The sequence below is a fragment of the Mustelus asterias genome, chromosome 14 (genome assembly GCF_964213995.1).
Source record: "Mustelus asterias chromosome 14, sMusAst1.hap1.1, whole genome shotgun sequence".
NCBI classification, from domain to species: Eukaryota; Metazoa; Chordata; class Chondrichthyes; order Carcharhiniformes; family Triakidae; genus Mustelus; species Mustelus asterias.
The window spans coordinates 60602418-60623902 of NC_135814.1; the positions used below are offsets into that span (position 1 = coordinate 60602418).

At 43.4% G+C, this 21485-nt stretch overlaps 1 protein-coding gene across 3 annotated transcripts in view; it reads right to left on the bottom strand.

Annotated features, from left to right (window-relative positions):
- Positions 1 to 21485, bottom strand: part of sestd1 (SEC14 and spectrin domains 1) — a 150618-nt gene that overhangs the window by 104897 nt on the left and 24236 nt on the right. For 2 of the 3 annotated variants that reach the window (XM_078228494.1, XM_078228493.1), the window contains exons 2-3: positions 20681 to 20745; positions 8818 to 8906 (exon numbers count right to left, since the gene is read on the bottom strand). In XM_078228494.1, the coding sequence (XP_078084620.1) occupies positions 8818 to 8872 (55 nt within the window). In that variant the 5' untranslated portion in view covers positions 8873 to 8906; positions 20681 to 20745. The remainder of the gene's footprint in view (positions 1 to 8817; positions 8907 to 20680; positions 20746 to 21485) is intronic. The other variant, XM_078228495.1, reaches the window with a different exon arrangement.

The following is a 21485-nucleotide window of genomic DNA, read 5'->3' on the forward strand; positions in this document are numbered from 1 at the left end:
AGGGTGACCTCAACATCCAGTACCAGAGGAATGCAGATGGTAATTTGTTGCAGGTTCATTTACAGCATAAACAACATCTTTCCTTCATGAAGTATTTAATTTGTTGCTAATCTAAAGAGATTTTCCACAGAAACAAGGTTGACTTGGTGCTAACTGCAATTTTTCCAAATCAGTGCAAAATGGTAATAAAAGGACATTATTCAATTTTTATTAAAAGGTTTAAAATTCACTGGGCAAACTAATGTGTAGGCAAAATTTAATACCTTAACCCGCAAAAAACAAAAGTTAGATATAGAAGCCAAATAAAGGCTGGAAAAGGCATTTTTACTCATTGTATGTCATCTGTTACTGTCCACTGACTGGTTTAACACCATTTCCTTTTGAATGTGAAAACAACACTAACATCTAAAAAATTAACATTTTTAAATTACTAAATTTTGAGATCAAAAAAGGGAAAATTTTGGAAATACACTGGTCAGCCAGTATTTTCACAATTAAAATAAAATACAAGATGTGACATTTGAGGTACCATATACGAATCAACATACCCAAAATGTCCCCACTTGTGTCCAAATATGTGCAGGATAGGTTGATTGGCCATGGTAAATTGCTCCTTAATGTCAGGAGGATTATCAGGGTAAATATAAGAGTTACAGGGATAGGGCCTGGGTGGGTCTGTTGTCAATGCAGGCTTGATGGTCCAAATGGCCTCCTTCTGCACTTTAGGGATTCTATGATAGTCTTTCTTACCCCCATAATTGAGAATGTCAGACATGCTGCGCATTACCAGAATTTTTTACTCAAAAAAAGCAAAGTACTGCAGATGCTCAGACATGACTCAATATTAACCTCAATCAAATTTGGACAGCAAACTTCCCCCTCCATCTTAAACCCACCTCCCCACCCCTTTTGTAGTTTTGTTGTTTTTGAGCTCAATGCCCCAATACAACCCCATTCCTCCCTCACATGGCCACCTGTCCCTTGCTATTCAGTTGGTCCCATTAACACATTCTGTTATCTCACCGTTGGCCACTATTAGTGCTCTTCATCCATTAATGGCACCATTAACGCTCCCTTTATCTTATGTCCATGACAAATCCGTACTTCTCTCCTTTGCCCTGCCTATCCCTGTTCTTCTCTTCTGCCCCACCTCCTGCACACCCATTTGAACTATATAATTCCGTACATTTCTAATTTTCTTCAGTTCTGTAGAAGGATCTTTAGACTTGAAACACTAACTCTGTTTCTCTCCAAAAATGCTTCCAGACCTGCTGAGTTTATCCAACTTTTTCTGTTTTTATTCCAGCAATTTCTAGTTTTGCCACTGACTGCTGAAGGCTCCTGATCATGTCTACAACCTAACAGAATGCTGACCTGTATTGTCTCAAAGCCTGGTGATGGGACCAACTGAATAGCAAGGGACAGGTGGCCATGTGAGGAAGGAATGGGGTTGTATTGGGGCATTGAGCTTAAACATCAGACAGTTAATAACAAAATGATAAGGAAGAAAGGGACAGGTGGCCATGTGAGGGAGAAATGGGGTTGTATTGGGGCATTGAGCTCAAATATCAGACAGTTAATAACAAAATGATAAGGAAGAAAATTTTCTGATCAGATTCTTCCTTGGATCATTTCGAATGTTTATGATTCCTTATTTGGATTACAACCATATGACAATACAGCCACAGCTCTCACCAATAAAAAAAATTGAATGCTGTAAACATAAAAGATCAGCAACCACAAAAACGGTTGGTTTGTTTGTCTCATTATGAAATAGGTGATTTTGAATGCAAGTGGCATTGACATAAATGTTCAAACCCCTTTAAGGACACGTGGATGCCATTTAAGACTCCTTGGTCCTTTGGGAATCCTGTCACCCAGTTAAATTGCCATGCTCCTTCATGGTTATATCAAGGAAGATACAAGGGAAATGGCAATCCCACCGCCAAATGCAGAAGAAAATAGCTTGCAATGAAATAAACTTTTAGCAGAAAAGCAGAATATTGTTTAAATAGAGCAACTGCAGAAATCTGTGGTACAGAGGGATTTTGGAGTTCTTGTACATGAATTACAAAAAGCTAGCATACAAATATATCAAGTGATGGGGAAGGCAAATTGAATGTTTCAATGTTGTCTCTTATTAAAAGTGTTAGAATTCCAGATGAGCTCCCAATTGTTATAATCCCAGGTGAGATCACCAATTGTTATGATCTCACTAAAGACCAGTAACATGTTTATGTGCTTTTTCTTAAATTCTGAAAACACAGGTATTTACTAAAAGAATTAAGCCACAAGGTTCACACTTAAAATCAAAAGAAAGTTACTAAACAAAAATCAGAGAGCATGAATACTCCCAACTACACTCTGTGACCAGTTACGTTAAATATGTTGAAAGAACAATGAACACAAATGTTTATGCTTTGATCCGAACTTCCTAACTCAAATTTCCTTCCACACCCATTTGACTTACAATCCCAATATTCAAGTCAAACCCTGAGCGCTGCTTTGAAGATGTGTGTACCAGTCGAGATTTCTTGCATGTTGCACTCTTTCTGGCAAGGCTTTCCCTTCAAATCTCCTCCGACTGACTCACGGTTGTAGACTCCAAATATATCGTGTCTTAAGCAAGTCATCTCGGGTCAGAAAATTCCTGGTTCAAATATTCTTTAACTCTGGAGTCTACATCTAGAACTCTTTCTCCCTTTTCAGCTTGGCTGTCCCAGAGGTTTTGCTCACTGTTAGGAATCCTACAGTTAACAAGCGGTTTAATCTCTTTTAGCCAGCACACCAAGCTTCAAATTATTATTGGCTATCCGTCGCTAGCGTGACTGTCTTCCACGAGCCCAAAATTGGCTGATGATTCATTGGGTTCATAAGGGATCTTGTAATGATCTTTTCAGCAATGCAACGGAGATGCCTCTGTGATCACCACAGTTGGTTTTGGGTTTTTTTCTTTAAGATTGTCACAATCATGGCACCCTTGCGTTCATTTGAGATTTCCTCTTCATTCCAGATCTGCAGGATAGGGGCATGGAGCTGCAGTAGGTAATTTCCTCCATGCTTAAAAGTTTCAATGGGGATTTCATCACCTCCTGCTGCTTTGTTGTTCTTTAACTGAGTGATGGCTTTCATCATCTCTGGCCAAGTTACGAGCTCGTCTCTACCAGGATGTTATGGGATGGAGTTGAAAACACTGGTCAACAATTGATTCTTCATTTAAAAGTCCTCAAAATGCTGCCTCCAACAGGCATTGACAACTTTCCTCATGTTGCATCATGAAATGGTAGGGTGCTATTAAAATGTATATTAATAGCACCCTACCAGATCTGGCTTGCCTGCAGAAGGCAGAGAGTGGCTGTGGAGGGGTCCACAGAACTGGCTTGCCTGCAGAAGGCAGAGAGTGGCTGTGGAGGGGTCTTTCTCTGCATGGAGGTCAGTGACCAGTGGAGTGCCCCAGGGATCTGTTCTGGGACCCTTGCTGTTTGTCATTTTCATAAATGACCTGGATGAGGAAGTGGAGGGATGGGTTGGTAAGTTTGCTGACGACACCAAGGTAGGTGGTGTTGTGGATAGTTTGGAGGGATGTCAGAAGTTGCAGCGAGACATAGATAGAATGCAAGACTGGGCGGAGAAGTGGCAGATGGACTTCAACCCGGATAAGTGTGTGGTGATCCATTTTGGCAGATCCAATGGGATGAAGCAGCAGTATAATATGAAGGGTACCATTCTTAGCAGTGTAGAGGATCAGAAGGACCTTGGGGTCCGGGTCCATAGGACTCTTAAATCGGCCTCGCAGGTGGAGGATGCGGTCAAGAAGGCGTACGGCGTACTGGCCTTCATTAATCGAGGGATTGAGTTTAGGAGTCGGGAGATAATGCTGCAGCTTTATAGGACCCTGGTTAGACCCCACTTGGAGTACTGCGCGCAGTTCTGGTCACCTCATTACAGGAAAGATGTTGAAGCCATTGAAAGGGTGCAGAGGAGATTTACAAGGATGTTGCCTGGATTGGGGGGCATGCCTTATGAGGATAGGTTGAGGGAGCTTGGTCTCTTCTCCCTGGAGAGACGAAGGATGAGAGGTGACCTGATAGAGGTTTACAAGATGTTGAGAGGTCTGGATAGGGTAGACTCTCAGAGGCTATTTCCAAGGGCTGAAATGGTTGCTACGAGAGGACACAGGTTTAAGGTGCTGGGGGGTAGGTACAGAGGAGATGTCAGGGGTAAGTTTTTCACTCAGAGGGTGGTGGGTGAGTGGAATCGGCTGACGTCGGTGGTGGTGGAGGCAAACTCGTTGGGGTCTTTTAAGAGACTTCTGGATGAGTACATGGGGTTTAATGGGATTGAGGGCTATAGATAGGCCTAGAGGTGGGGATGTGATCGGCGCAACTTGTGGGCCGAAGGGCCTGTTTGTGCTGTGGCTTTCTATGTTCTATGTTCTATATATTTTGGTTGCATAAGTAAAATCAAACTGCCATGCGTTTTGCAAACCATGTCTGGGCAGCAACTAAGAGAAAGGAAAGAATAAGAAACAGGGCTTTCTTTGCAATTGATACAATTAATAACCAGAGTGCTGAGAGCCAGGAAACAGTTTAGATACAGATGAGGAGTCGAAGAAGCAGCAGCGAGAGCCATCTTCAGGAAACAGCTCAGCTAGAGGTGAAGTGCTAAAGGCAAGCCAGTCCACTGAACAGAAGACCATTCCCAAGGCTTGGTCACTTAAGCTGTACAGTGTGGCTAGATTTGACCAATAGGTTTATGGTTGTTGTTTGGGAAATGGTGGTCTCAGCAAAGTTTAGATACGGGGAAACAGAAACTATTGGGTTTTCAGTATTTGACGGTCTTAAGTGCTTACTGTTAATTTGCTGAAGTGTAAGGTTGTTCTTTGCAGTGTTTTATCTTTCTTCCATCTTAATAAATACTTTTACTTATTTGTTTAATGCAAGAGAGGTCAGAGTTCTTACTGCTTCTGCAAACGTTTCTCACCAATATCAAAAAAAAAAGCACCATACAAAGCCAATGTTTCAGGTTGCAACACTCTCGCACATATCAGTGGGGTTTCATAACACTTGATCAGATATCCCCCGTCCTTAAGCCTCTCAGAGACGCTGCTGATCATTGAACACTTGGGCCATAAATGATCTTTGCGGCAGTGAAGAAACCACAGATACATTTTCTGTTGGCGAGATACTGAATTTCCTTTTGTCTTGCCTGCCCACCACAGGTTCTTCACATCACGAGTGCATCTTTGTCCCTTGGTCTTTACTTAGTTGTAAACCAATTTATTTTGCTTTGAGCTCGAGTCATTTTGCAAGGTGCAGAAAGTCTTGCGCTTGTGATCAGTTCGTTGATGTCCTAATAACTTTTGTTAAACCAATCCTGTTTGCTGACAGAAAATTCAAGTGTCTCTTTGCAGACAATGATGATTTGGACTTCTGGATATCCCAAGCACTGTGGACACTCTTCTTCTGTTTTTGATCAAAGTCTAAAAGATTTTCCCAAAGACACTGTTGAAATCTGACTTTTCTGTTTGGATCCTTCAGAGCTTTGATGCTAACCTTTTGTGGACATCTCTTCTGTTGCACTCATTTTTTGAGAGCTAATTTGATGGACACAATTGAAGGAATAGTTCGATGATCAATTCAGCAGTCATTAGCCTCTGTCACTGCGCTGGTGGTGTGGACGTGTTTGCGATTCTGAGCACAGATGATGAAGTAATCAATCACATGCAAGTGTATGGACCGTGGGTACTGCCATGACATTTTGTATTTGTTCTTCTGGCAGAGCAGGGTATTGATGATGATGAGCCCATGTTCTAAGCATTTGGTAAGGAGAAGAATGCTGCAGGAGTTGATATCTCTAATTCCTTCCCTCCAATAGATCCAGTCCAGAGATTGGAATTTCTTCCAACTCTGGCACTGAAGTCTCCAAGAATGACAAGTCTGTCCTCCTGTGGAACCCCTCAGAGAGCTTGGTCCAGCTTGCTACAGAAATCATGTTTGGTTTCATTATCAGTGTTGGGACATGTGCACTGATCACCATGGCAAACTGAGTCCTTGTCAGTTTGAGAACAAAGAGTCCACAAGTTCATTCTTGAAAGCAAATACAATTCCATGAACTCTGCATTGTTCTTTTGAATTCTCTTCCCAGAAACACAGCTGTCTTAGAATTCTTTGAGCTGCCCCCCTGACACTCAGGTCTCACTCAGAGCAATGATGTCGATAGCATATCACCAAATTCCTTGGGTGACAAATGCAGTGCAACACTCTGAGTATTCGCTCATGGGTGTGTCCATGAGGGTCCTGATGTTCCAGGTCAAAAATTTTATGACTTGTCCCTTCTATGTCTTTCTACCACAGAAGGTGGATGTGTTTATCCTGTCAGGAGAGGTGTGGCAGATTATGTTCGGGACACCTTTCCTAGCCTCCTGTCCAATAAGAGATGAGCAGAATGCATTGTAAGTAGAGCTGTTCAGTCACAGTTATAGCTGTTGAAAGGCAGCCCTGCTTCAACTGAGTACTAGATGACCATCTTCTAACTGCCGCTTTTGTGTCAGATCATGATTAGAAGTTTCCAAAAAAAATCTTGCTCGCAATTTGCTGGTTGCTGAAGGGCTTGGGCCATGTGCTCAGAAAGAAAGAAAGATACCTGTGCGTGGCATCTTTTAGCGTGCAGAAACTGTTGTATACCAGCTTCCCACGCATGTTGACGGAATGAAACCTTGATCCAATGACAAGGAAATCAAGATGATTGGAAGTGATATTTGTCCACCTGAACAGCTTTTAAGATGTTCCAGATAGCATATCTTCCTCCACCTGTTCTGTCACTGTGGACTTGTTTGTCAGAGCTCCACTGCTGCGTATTTCTAGGATTCCTAACAAGCCTTCAAAGTAACCAACGCAACCTGTCTTACAAGGGGTGAGATTTTCTGGCCACGTTTGCCTCAAGACCGGGAAATCCCATCCAAGGTCAACGGAACTTTGTATGGTCTGTACCCTGTCCGCTATGATTCCCGTGGCAGGTGGGATAGTAAAATTCTGTCCCAGGAATCCCATCATACTTCACCCTGTTTCGATTGGTCCTTTATAACTCAACTTTATTGCCCAAGTTCCACAGTGAGGACCTGGGAATGGACTTTGAAATGGAGCTGCACATTAACTTTACTCGAAAAAGATGTTGCTGGCTCTGCAGCCAGATTATTCTGAACTGCATCACACCAGCTTGAAACAGAAACATGCACAAGCACACAATCTACTCACCCTTTTAATTAACTTCTTGTTGACCCTTTTTCCATTGCTTATCTCCCAGACAACTTGTCATATGATCACTTACTGGAGGCCAGACGCTTTACCAGAAACTCATCTTTTAGAGAAACCCCCTCAATCGCCGCCCCAGCCGATTGGCTGGAGTAGCGATGGGGAGGCCAATCACCCCGATCGTGGTGCTGGCAGTTTGCCACGCCCCCCTCCTCCCGATCGCAGCACCAGCCAATCGCACCCCCCGATCATTTTCCTCCTCCTGCCAATTGGACCCAACCCTCCCCCCAAAAGTCACCCGGCCGTTCAGCCAGCTCCCTTCTTCCCACCCCCCTACAGAGCTCCTCACCTAACTCTCCCAACTTCCCCCCCCCCCCCCCCCCCCCACCGGTCATGGCGCTGTTCTCCTCAGGCCCCACCCCCCTCAGGTCCCCACCCTTTGGCACTGCGCAGTGCCCAGTGAGCACTACCAGGGTGCCAGGCTGACAGTGCCCTATGGGCACTGCACGGCTCTGCCCCGCCCCCAACCACCGGGACTCCATTCCCACCGGCAAGGCCATCACATTTGGTCCCGTTGGTAGGGACCATCTGTGATCCTTGTTGGTGAGGACCTCAACCAGCCAGGGGGGCAAGGTAAGTGAGCCTGGACGATTGCTAAGCATGTCATTAATATTTAATTCAGCCTCGCGCCCTTATGATTTCACTGGCAGACAGGGCCGGCAAGATCGCAAAAGGTGAGAAATTGGACGAGAACCTAATTTTTCACCTCTCGCCCTATCTTACTGGTTTGCCACGCAGATCGACCGGCGTGGCAAGCCGGTAAAATCCCTCCCCAGGTATGACCTCATTAACAAGTGCAGCTAACCTTCCCGACTTTAATATTTGATTTCCCTTGCAATAAACTACAACATTCTATTTGCCTTGCTAATTACTTGCTACACCTGCATATTGTACTCACCGTGTACAGCTAGACCCCCATATCGAAGAATTTTGCAAACTCACTTAATTTAATATATTGCTTTTCTATCCTTCCTGCCAAAATGGACAAGTTCACATTTTCCCACATTATCAGCAAAAGTTCTTCCCGTTCACTTAACCTATCTATACCAATTTGCAGACACCTTGGGTGAGATTTATCAGTTGCGCCCGAGACCGGAAATTCTCGCCCGAGTCTGTCAAGTTTTTCGTCCCACCCACGACGATTCCCATGGTAGGCAGGAGTGGAAAATTTCCCCCCATGTTCACAATTTACTCTCCTATCTATCTTCATGACATCAGCAAATTTAGCAAACATACATCTGGTCCCTTCATCTAAAATATTGATGCAGATTTATAAATAGATGAGGCCCCAGCACTGATCCCCATGGCACTCCACTGCAGTTTACCAACCGAAAATTACCCTTTTGCCACTACGCTCTGCTTCATGTTAGCTAACCAATCCCCTACACCATGAGCTCATATTTTGTACATGGTTTCGCTTTCACAAAATCAAACCCATACTGGGAACATTAAGCAATCTTTTTGAAAACTGTACCCATTATGTGCAGCATACACAATACTGTACCTGAGAGAAAGGCTAGCCTTTTCTTCAGTATGGGCAACATACTTGTGGCTTCCATTGTTTCAGAATGAGAATGGTCAGTGTCTAAGGTTCTGCAAGATAAACATTCACTGTGTCAGTACCGTCTGAAAAAATTAAACCTAACAAATAGACCTACAATATGAACCTTAGATTAGTCAAATAGCTTTGACAGATTGGAGCGTAACAAACTTTACTCCACAAATATTTTGCTTCCAATTTGTAAAAACTAAGAACTCTTAACCTTTACAGTAAAATAAAAATGAACTATGCAAGATACAAATGCAGTTCTTTTTGGAAATCTCTCTTCACAATAGTGCAACCATCTACACAGAACAGCTTGTGGCATGACCTTGATATTCAGCTCAAACATGGAACAGCAAGGCTTGGATGAGTATTTCAGTCCAATATAATGTATCACTCTTACTGGCACCTAATGTGTTAACCTACATGTAAGGGGTTTTGGCAAAGAGATTAGCCCATCGAGAGACTAACTTCTCTTGTAGGCTACTGAATGTCAGCTTAAAGGTGGATTAAATTCCTTCTTTTCTCCACCTGCTTTCCTTCTTGAACATGAATTTGTCCCTTAGTTTGTCCCTCGTCCCAATATATGCATCGAAAAAACACAGGAATGCCGTCCACAATTTTGTCATGGGGGTCTCAAGATCAGGCGAAACCTGGAAATCGCGAATCGCGCCAGCAAGATTGGGATCTCTGATATTTGCCACACCTTGCTGGTGAAATAATCAGGTGCACGTCCATATTGGGTGTGATTTCAATTTCGTCCCCCCCCCAGCGAGATAGACATGCACCTGTTAAGGGGATTCCCCCAGCAGGATCGTAGAGGTTAGTATAGGCCCTGGGAGAGAAGGACATGGCCAGGAAGTGTCCTGGCATTGTCCCAGCAGTGGTTCTGCAAATTGGTTGGCACTGCCAGGATGGCAGCAGGATTAATTTTTATTTCTGTGAAAGGTTCAGTGGAGCTTGTTTTAGGTTCTGAGTCCCCACCTCACCAAATAGACAGCGCAAACCACGGCCACACTTTCTTTTGCCATTAAAGAGACAAGATCTGCAGAGAAAACTAGCCAGTGGAGCTGGAGAGTTCTATGTCAGTTTTCTCACCAGAACTGACCGTCTGTCAAATGCAATCATGGAAATGGTAGTACAGTGGTTATTAGTAATACAGAGGCCTGGACTAATGATCCAGAAACATAAGGCATTAAAGCATTATATCCCCTTATGGGCTGTAATTTAGAAGGAACTCATTAGCTTGTCTCGGTGACCAATTAATACCTCAAAACTATTGTGTTAGGGTGTCTCTGATCCTGAGAGCATGGCAGGTGGTCTGATTGCTGTTTGTGTCTTGATAGCCAAAGTAGCAAAGGATGAAGTGTAGGTGAAAACAGTCAGAAGTCATCTTGATTAAATGTGGAAAAGTATGGTGCATTCTTAATTTTATGATTATGCAAAATAAGTTGCACTGTTTGTATGAAGGAGAGCCCAATCAACTGAAAAATAAAGGAGCTCAACAATTCATTAATGAGCCTCATTTCGCGAAGTGTTTGCTCAGTCCGCCTTTGGAGAGATTGCAGAAACACATGCACAACACAAAAAGTACTTCAGGTCAGAAAGGAGCACCATTGTCACACCTGAGTTACAATATTGTACAAGTAATAGTAAAAGACTCAGGTTGCTTACAGCAGCAACAGTCACAACTGAACCAGAAAAAATATGTATAATGCACCTGAATTTATAACAAGCAGGTTTTTCTCAATGAAGATGCAATACATTACCAGAATTTTTTATTTTTATTAACAAGAATTGTTGGAAGATTTTATATTGAGATTTCTTTGTTTCTTTGGGTATCCCAAAATGCCGAAGGGTAACTCAGAACACTGGTTCTATGTGGTGTATATTTTCAATTTGGTATACTGAGAGAAAAGATGTGCAAACCAGGGAGGAATAGTCCAGTCGTTTTGAGATCAATTAGTAAAGAATATTTATTAATTTACAAGGAAGGACCATAATAGGAAGACTATAATACACAACAGTACCATTAACTACATGGATGGCTATGCACACACAGTGTATTACCACTCCAATCTGTCAAAGTTACCACCTTGTTCCCAACTACATACCTTTCCTGAAATCTGAGATGCTCTTTTCCCCAAACAGCATCCAATATTATATCATTCTATGAGCTAAATCCAGCAGGTAGTTCCTATGCACATGTCATTTGTCCACGTTTGGAAAAAAACCATCTTCAGTTTCAGCCAAGGCATAATCTTCTATGTTCATGTCTTGGATTTAACCAGCCAGCTTTCAGTAATACCTTGTTTTCGGGAGACTGTTTTCTGCACCTGGGTGTGGCTATGATAATAGCTGCTTCTACTGTGTCCCTTTCTCTGTTATTTGCTCTCGGTATATCATTTTTTCCCCATTGACGTTACCCACCCTGTAGATCCAGTTTTGAGCAAATAAGTGCCAATTACTTATCTCTCCACTTTGAGGTCACATCTTCGACAGCCAATTGTTTTCCCCTGATCACATAGATAAATACTTGCTTTTTTCACTGGTATTCTAATTTGCATATCAAAACACCCCTTCAGACAGCTGCACTTATCTATTTTGATTTATTATTGGCACATATATTAGCATACAGTGAAAAGTATTGTTTATTGCACACTATACAGACAAGGCATACCGTTCATTAAGAAACAAGAAAGTGCAGAATGTAGTGTTACAGTCATTGCCAGGGTGTAGAGAAAGATCAACGTAATGCAAGGTAGGTCCATTCAAAAGTCTGTTGGTAGCAGGGAAGAAGCTATTCTCGAGTCAGTTGGTATGTGACCTCAGACTTTTGTATCTTTTTCCTGACAGAAGGTGGTGGAAGACAGAATGTCCGGGGAATAACAGCAAAATGGACTATTATTTAAATGGTAAAAAATTGCAGCATGTTGCTATGCAGAGGGACCTGGGTGTCCTTGTGCAGGAATCTCAAGGAGTTGGTTTGCAGGTGCAGCAGGTCATTAAGATGGCAAATGGAATTTTGTCCTTCATTGCTAGAGGGATGGAGTTTAAAAACGAGGTTATGTTGCAGCTGTATAAGGTGCTGGGTGAGGCCACACCTGGAGTACTGTGTACAGTTTTGGTCTCCTTACTTGAGAAAGGATATACTGGCACTGGAGAGGGTGCAGAGGAGATTCACTAATTGATTCCGGAGTTGAGAGGTTTGGCTTATGAGGAGAGACTGGGGCTGTACTCATTGGAATTCAGAAGAATGAGGGGCGATCTTATAGAAACATATAAGATTATGAAAGGAATAGATAAGATAGAAGCAGGGAAGTTGTTTCCACCGGCGAGTGAAACTAGAACTAGGGGGCATGGCTTCAAAATAAGGGGAAGCAGATTTAGGACTGAGTTGAGAAGGAACTTCTTCACACAAAGGGTTGTGAATCTGTGGAATTCCCTGCCTAGTGAAGCAGTTGAGGCTACCTCATTGAATGTTTTTAAGGCAAGGATAGATACATTTTTGAACAGTAAAGGAATTAAGGGTTATGGGGTTCTTAATTACGCTGGCTGCTTTGCCAAGGCAGCGGAAAGTGTAGACAGAGTCATTGGATGGGAGGCTGGTTTGCATGATGAATTGGGTTACATTCACGGCCTTTTGTAGTTTCTTGCAGTCTTCAGCCTGGCAGGAGCCATACCAAACTGTGATATAACCATCTTAGTTCTCCCAATTTCATTTTTAATCTTAATTTTCCTCAATTCTTCTCATCACTTCAATTTTTCTCCAACACTTCTCAGTGCAATACCAATGAATGCAGTGCAAGCTAAAATCCACAATAACCAATAGATACTGAAATGCATGGGCAAATTCTCTTGCATTTTCATATCATTAAAGACCTCCTCTTGAGCTGTGCAGAGAAATAATACTGTACCACAGTTGGTTTGTTTTCAAAATGTAAAGCGGCGAGAACAGACAAAATCAAGAGTAGGTTTATTTTTTCCCAGAAAGTTTATTCTTGTTTTTCCCCAAAGTAAAAAAAAATGCCAGGCAAGATGTTGGAATGCTCCTCTTGCAGGATGTGGGAGATCAGGGAGACCTCCGGTATCCCTGACGACAACCCCTGCAAAAAATGCGCCCAGCTGCAGCTGCTAGCAAAGCGTGTTAGGGTACTGGAGCAGGAGCTTGATGACCTCCATCTAATTCGGGAGAATGAGGAGTTTATAGACAGTAGCTTTAGGGAGGTAGTTACACCTAAGCAACAGAGCACAGGAAATTGGGTTACTGTAAGGAGAGGAAATGGCAGTGTGAAAGGACAGGCAGAGCAGGGTTCCCCTGTGGCCATACCCCTCCACAACAGGTATACTGAATTGGATACTGTTGTGGGAGATGCTTTACCTGGGACAAGCTGCGACAGCCGGAACTCTGATACTGAGTCTGGTTCTACAGCGCAAAAGGGTGGGAAGAAGAAGAGAGCAGTAGTGATAGGGGACTCAATGGTCAGAGGTACGGACAGGAGATTCTGTGGTCGGGACAGAGACTCCCGCATGGTTTGTTGCCTCCCGGGTGCCAAGGTCAGGGATGTCTCTGATCGCGTGCACAGCGTTCTAAAGTGGGAAGGTGATCAGCCAGATGTCGTGGTACACATCGGTACAAATGACGTAGGTAGGAAGAGTGAGGAGGTCCTAAAGAGTGAGTACAAAGAGCTTGGAAGGAAGTGAAAAAGCAGGACCCCGAGGGTAGTAATCTCAGGATTGCTACCTGTACCACGTGCCAGTGAGGGTAGGAGTAGGATGCTTGGGCGGATGAATACCTGGCTGAAGAACTGGTGTAGGGGGCAGGGTTTCCGATTCTTGGATCATTGGGACCTCTTCTGGGGCAGGTGGGACCTGTACAAGAGAGACGGGATACACCTAAACTACAAGGGGATCAATATACTCGCATGGAGGTCTGCTAGTGTTACTGGGGAGCGTTTAAACTAGATTTGCAGGGGGATGGGAACCAGAGTGCCAGAGCAGATAGTGGAGCAGGAGTAAAAAGACAGGTTAGTTCAAGCAAAATCACAAATGGAAGGGTTAAGTGTGGTGGAAATAACTTTTTGAGGTGTGTCTATTTCAATGCCAGGAGTATTGTGGGGAAGGCAGATAAGCTGAAGGCATGGATAGACGCATGGAAATATGACATTATAGCCATGAGTGAAACTTGGCTACAGGAGGGGCAGGACTGGCAGCTCAATGTTCCAGGGTTCCAATGTTTCAGGCGGGATAGAGGCAGAGGGATAAAAGGTGGGGGGGTGGCATTGTTGGTCAGGGAAAATGTTACAGCGGTACTCAGGCAGGATAGATTAGGGAGCTTTTCTACAGAGGCCCTATGGGTGGAGCTGAGAAACAGGAAAGGTATGACCACATTAATGGGGTTGTATTATAGACCACCCAATAGTCAGCGAGAATTGGAGGAGCAAATCAGCAGAGAGATAGCTGACAACTGCAAGAAACACAAAGTTGTGATAGTAGGGGATTTTAATTTTCCACATATAGATTGGGACTCGCATACTGTTAAAGGTTTAGACGGGGTAGAGTTTGTAAAATGTGTTCAGGAGAATTTTCTACATCAGTATATAGAGGTGCCAACCAGAGAGGATGCGATATTGGATCTCCGATTGGGAAATGAGTGAGAGCAGGTGATGGATGAGAGTGTGAGGGAACACTTTGGATCCAGTGATCATAATGCCATTAGTTTCAACCTGATCATGGATATGGATAGATCTGGTCCTCGGGTTGAAGTTCTGAACTGGAAAAAGGCCAAATTTGATGAAATGAGAAGGGATCTGGGAAGTGTGGATTGGCACAGGCTGTTCTCTGGTAAGGATGTAAATGGAAAGTGGGAGGCCTTCAGAGGAGAAATTTTGAGAGTGCAGAGTTTGTATTCAAGGATTCAAGGCAATCCTGTCAGGATTCAAGGCAAAGTAAATAGGAATAAGGAACCTTGGTTCTCAAGGGAGATTGTAACACTGATTAAGAGGAAGAGAGAGTTGTGTGAAATGTACAGGCAGCAAGGAACACATCAGATGCTCGAGGAGTATAAAAAGTGCAAGAAGTTACCGAAGAGGGAAATCAGGAGGGCTAAAAGAAGACATGAGGTTGCTTCGGCAGACAGAGTGAAGGAAAATCCAAAGAGCTTCTATAGGTATGTTAGGAGCAAAAGGAAAGTGAGGGATAAAATTGGTCCTCTTGAAGACCAGAGTGGTAGACTGTGTATGGAACCAAAAGAGATGGGGAGATACTAAGTGGTTTTTTTGCATCCGTATTTACTGAGGAAACGGGCATGGAGTCTACGGAAATAGGGCAAACAGGTAAGGAGGTCATGGAACCTTTACAGATTCAAGGGGAGGAGGTGCTCGCTGTCTTGAGGCAAATCAGAGTGGATAAATCCCCAGGACCGGACAGGGTATTCCCACGGACCTTGAGGGAAGCTAGTGTTGAACTTGCAGGGGCCCTGGCAGATATATTTAAAATGTCAGTATTCACGGGGGAGGTGCCGGATGATTGGAGGGTAGCTCATGTTGTTCCGTTGTTTAAAAAAGGTTCCAAAAGAAATCCGAGAAATTATAGGCCAGTAAGTTTGACGTCGGTGGTGGGCAAGTTATTGGAAGGTGTGATAAGGAATAGGATCTACAAATATTTGGATAGACAGGGACTTATTAGGGAGAGTCAACATGGCTTTGTGCGTGGTAGGTCATGTTTGACCAATCTATTAGAGTTTTTCGAGGAGGTTACCAGGAAAGTGGATGAAGGGAAGGCGGTGGATGTTGTCTACCTGGATTTCACCCAGGCCTTTGACAAGGTCCCTCATGGGAGGCTAATTAGGAAGGTTCAGTCGCTGGGTATACATGAAGAGGTAGTAAATTGGATGAGACACTGGCTCAATGGAAGAAGCCAGAGAGTGGTTGTGGAGGATTGCTTCTCTGAGTGGAGGCCTGTGACTAGTGGTGTGCCGCAGGGATCGGTGTTGGGTCCATTGTTGTTTGTCATCTATATCAATGATCTGGATGATAACGTGGTAAATTGGATCAGCAAATTTGCTGATGATACAAAGATTGGAGGTGCAGTGGACAGCGAGGAAGGTTTTCAAAGCTTGCAGAGGGATTTGGACCAACTAGAAAAATGGGCTGAAAAATGGCAAATGGAATTTAACGCAATCAAGTGTGAGATATTGCACTTTGGAAAGACAAACCAAAGTAGAATGTACAGGGTAAATGGTAGGACTTGAAGAGTGCAGTTGAACAGAGGGATCTGGGAATACAGGTACAGAATTCCTTAAAAGTGACGTCACAGGTGGATAGGGTTGTAAAGAGTGCCTTTGGTACATTGGCCTTTATAAATCGGAGTATCGAGTATAAAAGTTGGAGTGTTATGGTAAGGTTATATAAGGCATTGGTGAGGCCGAATTTAGAGTATTGTGTACAGTTTTGGTCACCTAGTTACAGGAAGGATGTAAATGAGGTTGAAAGAGTGCAGAGAAGGTTCACAAGGATGTTGCCGGGACTTGAGAAGCTGAGTTACAGAGAGAGATTGAATAGGTTGGGACTTTATTCCCTGGGGCGTAGAAGAATGAGGGGAGATTTGATAGAGGTGTATAAGATTTTGATGGGTATAGATAGAGTGAATGCAAGCAGGCTTTTTCCGCTGAGGCTAGGGGAGAAAAAAACCAGAGGGCATGGGTTAAGGGTGAAAGGAGAAAAGTTTAAAGGGAATATTAGGGGGGGCTTCTTCATGCAGAGAGTGGTGGGTGTGTGGAATGAGCTGCCAGATAAAGTGGTAAATGCTTTTAATATTTAAGGAAAACTTGGACGGGTTCATGGATGGTCGTGGGACTGTAGGGGTGAGGTTCTTAAAACGATTACTATTACTAAAGAGGTGGTGCTTGGTAGGCTAATGGGACTAAAGGTAGACAAGTCCCCGGGCCCGGATGGAATGCATCCCAGGGTACTGAAAGAAATGGCAGAAGTAATCGCGGATGCGTTGGTTGTAATTTATCAAAATTCGCTGGACTCTGGGGAAGTGCCGGCTGATTGGAAAACAGCTAATGTGACACCACTGTTTAAAAAAGGAGGTAGACAAAAGGCGGGTAACTACAGGCTGGTTAGCTTAACATCCGTAGTTGGGAAATTGCTGGAATCCATCATTAAAGAAGAATTAGCAGGACATCTGGAAAAAAATGGTTTGATCAAGCAGACGCAGCATGGATTCATGAAGGGAAAGTAGTGTTTGACGAATTTACTGGATTTTTATGAAGATGTAACGAGTGCGGTTGACAGAGGAGAACCGGTGGATGTGGTGTTTTTGGATTTCCAGAAGGCGTTCAATAAGGTGCCTCACAAAAGGTTGCTGCAGAAGATTAGGGTACACTGAGTTGGGGGCAAAGTGTTAGCGTGGATTGAGGATTGGCTATCTAACAGGAAGCAGAGAGTTGGAATAAATGGGTGCTTTTCTGGTTGGCAGTTGGTGACTAGTGGCGTGCCGCAGGGATCGGTGCTGGGGCCTCAACGGTTTACCATATACATAGACGATCTGGAGGAGGGGACCGAGTGTAGGGTAACAAAGTTTGCAGATGCCACAAAGATGAGTGGGAAAGCGAATTGCGTGGAGGGTGCGGAAAGTCTGCAGAGAGATTTGGATAGGCTAAGTGAGTGGGCGAGGATCTGGCAGATGGAGTATAACGTTGACAAGTGTGAGGTTATCCACTTTGGAAGGAATAATAGTAAAATGAACTATTATTTAAATGGTGAAAAATTACAACATGCTACTGTGCAGAGGGACCTGGGGGTCCTTGTGCATGAATCGCAAAAACTCAGTTTGCAGGTGCAGCAGGTGATCAAGAAGGCAAATGGAATGTTGGCCTTTATCGCGAAGGGAATGGAGTATAAAAGCAGGGAGGTCTTGCTGCAATTGTACAAGATACTGGTGAGGCCGCAACTGGAGTACTGTGTGCAATTTTGGTCCCCTTATTTGCGGAAGGATGTATTGGCCTTGGAGGGAGTACAGAGAAGGTTCACCAGGTTGATATCGGAGATGAGGGGGTTAGCTTATGAGGAGAGATTGAGTAGATTGGGCCTGTACTCGTTGGAGTTTAGAAGGCTGAGGGAAGATCCTAGAGACATATAAGATAATGAAGGGGTTCGACAGGGTAGATGCACAGAGATTCTTTCCACTTAGAAAGGAAACAAGAACTAGAGGACACAGCCTCAACATAAGGGGGAGTCAATTTAGGACAGAGTTGAGGAGGAACTTCTTCTCTCAGAGGGTAGTGAATCTCTGGAATTCTCTGCCCATTGAAGCAGTGGAGGCTACCTCGTTAAATATATTTAAGTCACAGGTAGATAGATTTCTGATCAATAAGGGAATTAAGGGTTATGGGGAGCGGGCGGGTAAGTGGAACTAAATCACTATCAGATCAGCCATGATCTTATTGAATGGCGGGGCAGGCTCGAGGGGCTAGATGGCCTACTCCTGCTCCTATTTCTTATGTTCTTATGAGAGGGGTGTGGAGGGATATGGTCCAAGTGCAGGTCAGTGGGACCAGGCAAAAAATGGTTCGGCACAGACAAGAAGGGCCAAAAGGCCTGTTTCTGAGCTGTAATTTTCTATGGTTCTACGGTTCTAATGGTATTTGCTACCAAATAAACTTGTTGGACATTAACCTGGTGTTGTTAAAACTCTTTCTATGGATGACTCCCAGGAAATTTATTAACTCTGCAAGAAAACATCAAATATCATGGGCGAAGATGGACTACTTTGTCTCACTGTTCCCTGAACAGAGAACATAAGAACATAAGAGCAGGAGTAGGCCATCTGGCCCCTCAAGCCTGCTCCGCCATTCAATAAGATCATGGCTGATCTTTTTGTGGACTCTGCTCCACTTACCCGCCCACTCACCATAACCCTTAATTCCTTTACTGTTCAAAAATGTATCTATCCTTGCCTTAAAAATGTTCAACGAGGTAGCCTCAACTGCTTCACTGGGCAGGGAATTCCACAGATTCACAACCCTTTGTGTGAAAAAGTTCCTCCTCAACTCAGTCCTAAATCTGCTTCCCCTTATTTTGAAGCCATGCCCCCTAGTTCTAGTTTCACCCGCCAGTGAAAACAACTTCCCTGCTTCTATCTTATCTATTCATAATCATTATCATAATCTTGTGTGTTTCTATAAGATCTTCCCTCATTCTTCTGAATTCCATGAGTATAGCCCCAGTCTACTCGGTCTCTCCTCATAAGCGAACACTCTCAACTCCGGAATCAACTAGTGAATCTCCTCTGCACCCCCTCCAGTGCCAGTATATCCTTTCTCAAGTAAGGAGACCAAAATTGTACACAGTACTCCAGGTGTGGCCTCACCAGCACCTTATACAGCTGCAACATAACCTCGCTGTTTTTAAACTCCATCCCTCTAGCAATGAAGGACAAAATTCCATTTGCCTTCTTAATTACCTGCTGCACCTGCAAACCAACTCCTTGAGATTTCTGCACAAAGACACACAGGTCCCTCTGCATAGCAACATGCTGCAATTTTTTACAATTTAAATAATAGTCCATTTTGCTGTTATTCCTACCAAAATGGATGACCTCACAGAGGCCAGGTTAAAGTCGAACAAGCCAACACGTTTGAGATAACGTCCAAGACTCCACTGTGAATGCTATTATTTTCACTTTCTTGAAATGATAGCCACATGAGATATTAAACCATTAGAGCTGTTCAACTGGCAAGGCTTACTTATTTATATTGATAATACTTTCACAGGCCTCCGAGGTAGGAAAAGTTGCACATTTAAGTTCAACTTACACAGGTACAAACGAAAATAAGCAAAATACGGACAGGAAACTTAAATTTTTAAAAATTGCTGAAAAGAAAGACATGCAGGATGAAACAGTCAATTGCCCAACTTTCTTCAAAATCAAATTGGGCCACTCCGACTGGTCAAGGCATTGCACCAAGGAATAAACCAGAAATGATTGTTCCTAAAGCTTTTATTTAGATAGTGGTTTTGCTTTTGCAGACAGGAAGAACAGGTACACATTGCATCTGTTTCAACTAAACAAAACAAGTGGCAACAATTCAGTAGTTCATTCCTCAGGGCAATGCCTTGACCAGAGTCAAGCTACCTGGTTCAAATTTTCAAACAATGCTTGGCAGTTAACTGTCAGTCACCATTAACTGTACATTCTCCATCTAGTGGTGGGCAAATGGACTCTGCCAACCAAAGTCCATTTGCCCAATAATCAGCATTCTCTTCTCATACAGTATAAATTGCCATTTCCCCTTGCGATTGCCCTGATGAGTGCAAGACTAAAAGCTTTAACAAAATGTATTTTTTCAGCAATACTCAAGCTTTCATTTAGTTGAAAAAGATGCTGTGTGCGGACATGTTCCTTCTGTCTGCAAAGGAGGGCCTTGTTCCATGCTGCATTCTCCATGGAAACACCTCCACCAATCAGAGTCCATTTGCCAATCAATGTGTACTCTCTTTTCATGCAGCATAAACTGTCATTCCCCTTCACTATTAGAATTTTTTTGTAAGCTGTCCTGATGAAAGCAAGAGGAGAGGCTTTGATTTTAGACTCACCAGCCAGGAGGAACATCTTAGCTACGTCCACCCTATCGCCTCGTGTTAGAATTTTGTACGTTTCAATGATGTCATTCCCTTTTTTCAGCAATTATCAAGTTCTGCACTACCAAACAACTTTATAAAAAATGTTATCTAACTAGATTGTTGACCCCTTCTTGTGGATTATTTTATATGATATTCTTGAAATGTGCAGCATTGAAACAAGTGTTACAACTTACTTGAAGGATTTCTGTTAGCAAATACATGGCCCATTGGTGTCTCAAAATTCATCACACTCCATGTCCTAAAAAAGAAAACAATAGTAAAGCTATGTCACCAGTGGCAAACCAATAAAGGGGAGGGAGTGTACACTGAGAAAGTGGTCAAGTTGTAAACAAATTTTGAACCAATTATGAAATCAATGCATCAGAGCATAAGTAGTACGAGAAAGTTGGCATGTAGAGGGATAATAGGTGATTAGGATGTGTTATAAGATAGGAGAGGAGCAATAAAATCTTTGGTGAGCTGGAAGTCATATATGGTAGAGCACAGGATACCAATAAGGAGGACTTTAGAAAAGTCAAGCCTGCATTGCAACGGAATGACAGTTTCAAAGAACAAAGAAAATTACAGCACAGGAACAGCCCTTCGGCCCTCCAAGCCTCCACCGACCATGCTGCCCGACTGAACTAAAACCCCCTACCCTTCCGGGGACCATATCCCTCTATTCCCATCCTATTCATGTACTTGTCATGACGCCCCTTAAAAGTCACTACCGTATCCGCTTCCACTACCTCCCCCGGCAACGAGTTCCAGGCACCCACCATTCTGTGTAAAAAATTTGCCTCATACATCTCCTTTAAACCTTGCCCCTCGCACCTTAAACCTATGCCCCCTAGTAATTGACTCTTGCACCCTGGGAAAAAGCTTCAGTGGGGGCAAAAAAAAAGGAAAAGTTACAGAGCCAAGAATTCTTACTCAATTTATAGCAATGAATCAGATGTGGCTTTTAACGCTCAGTTCCTGGCTAAACAAAACATTAAG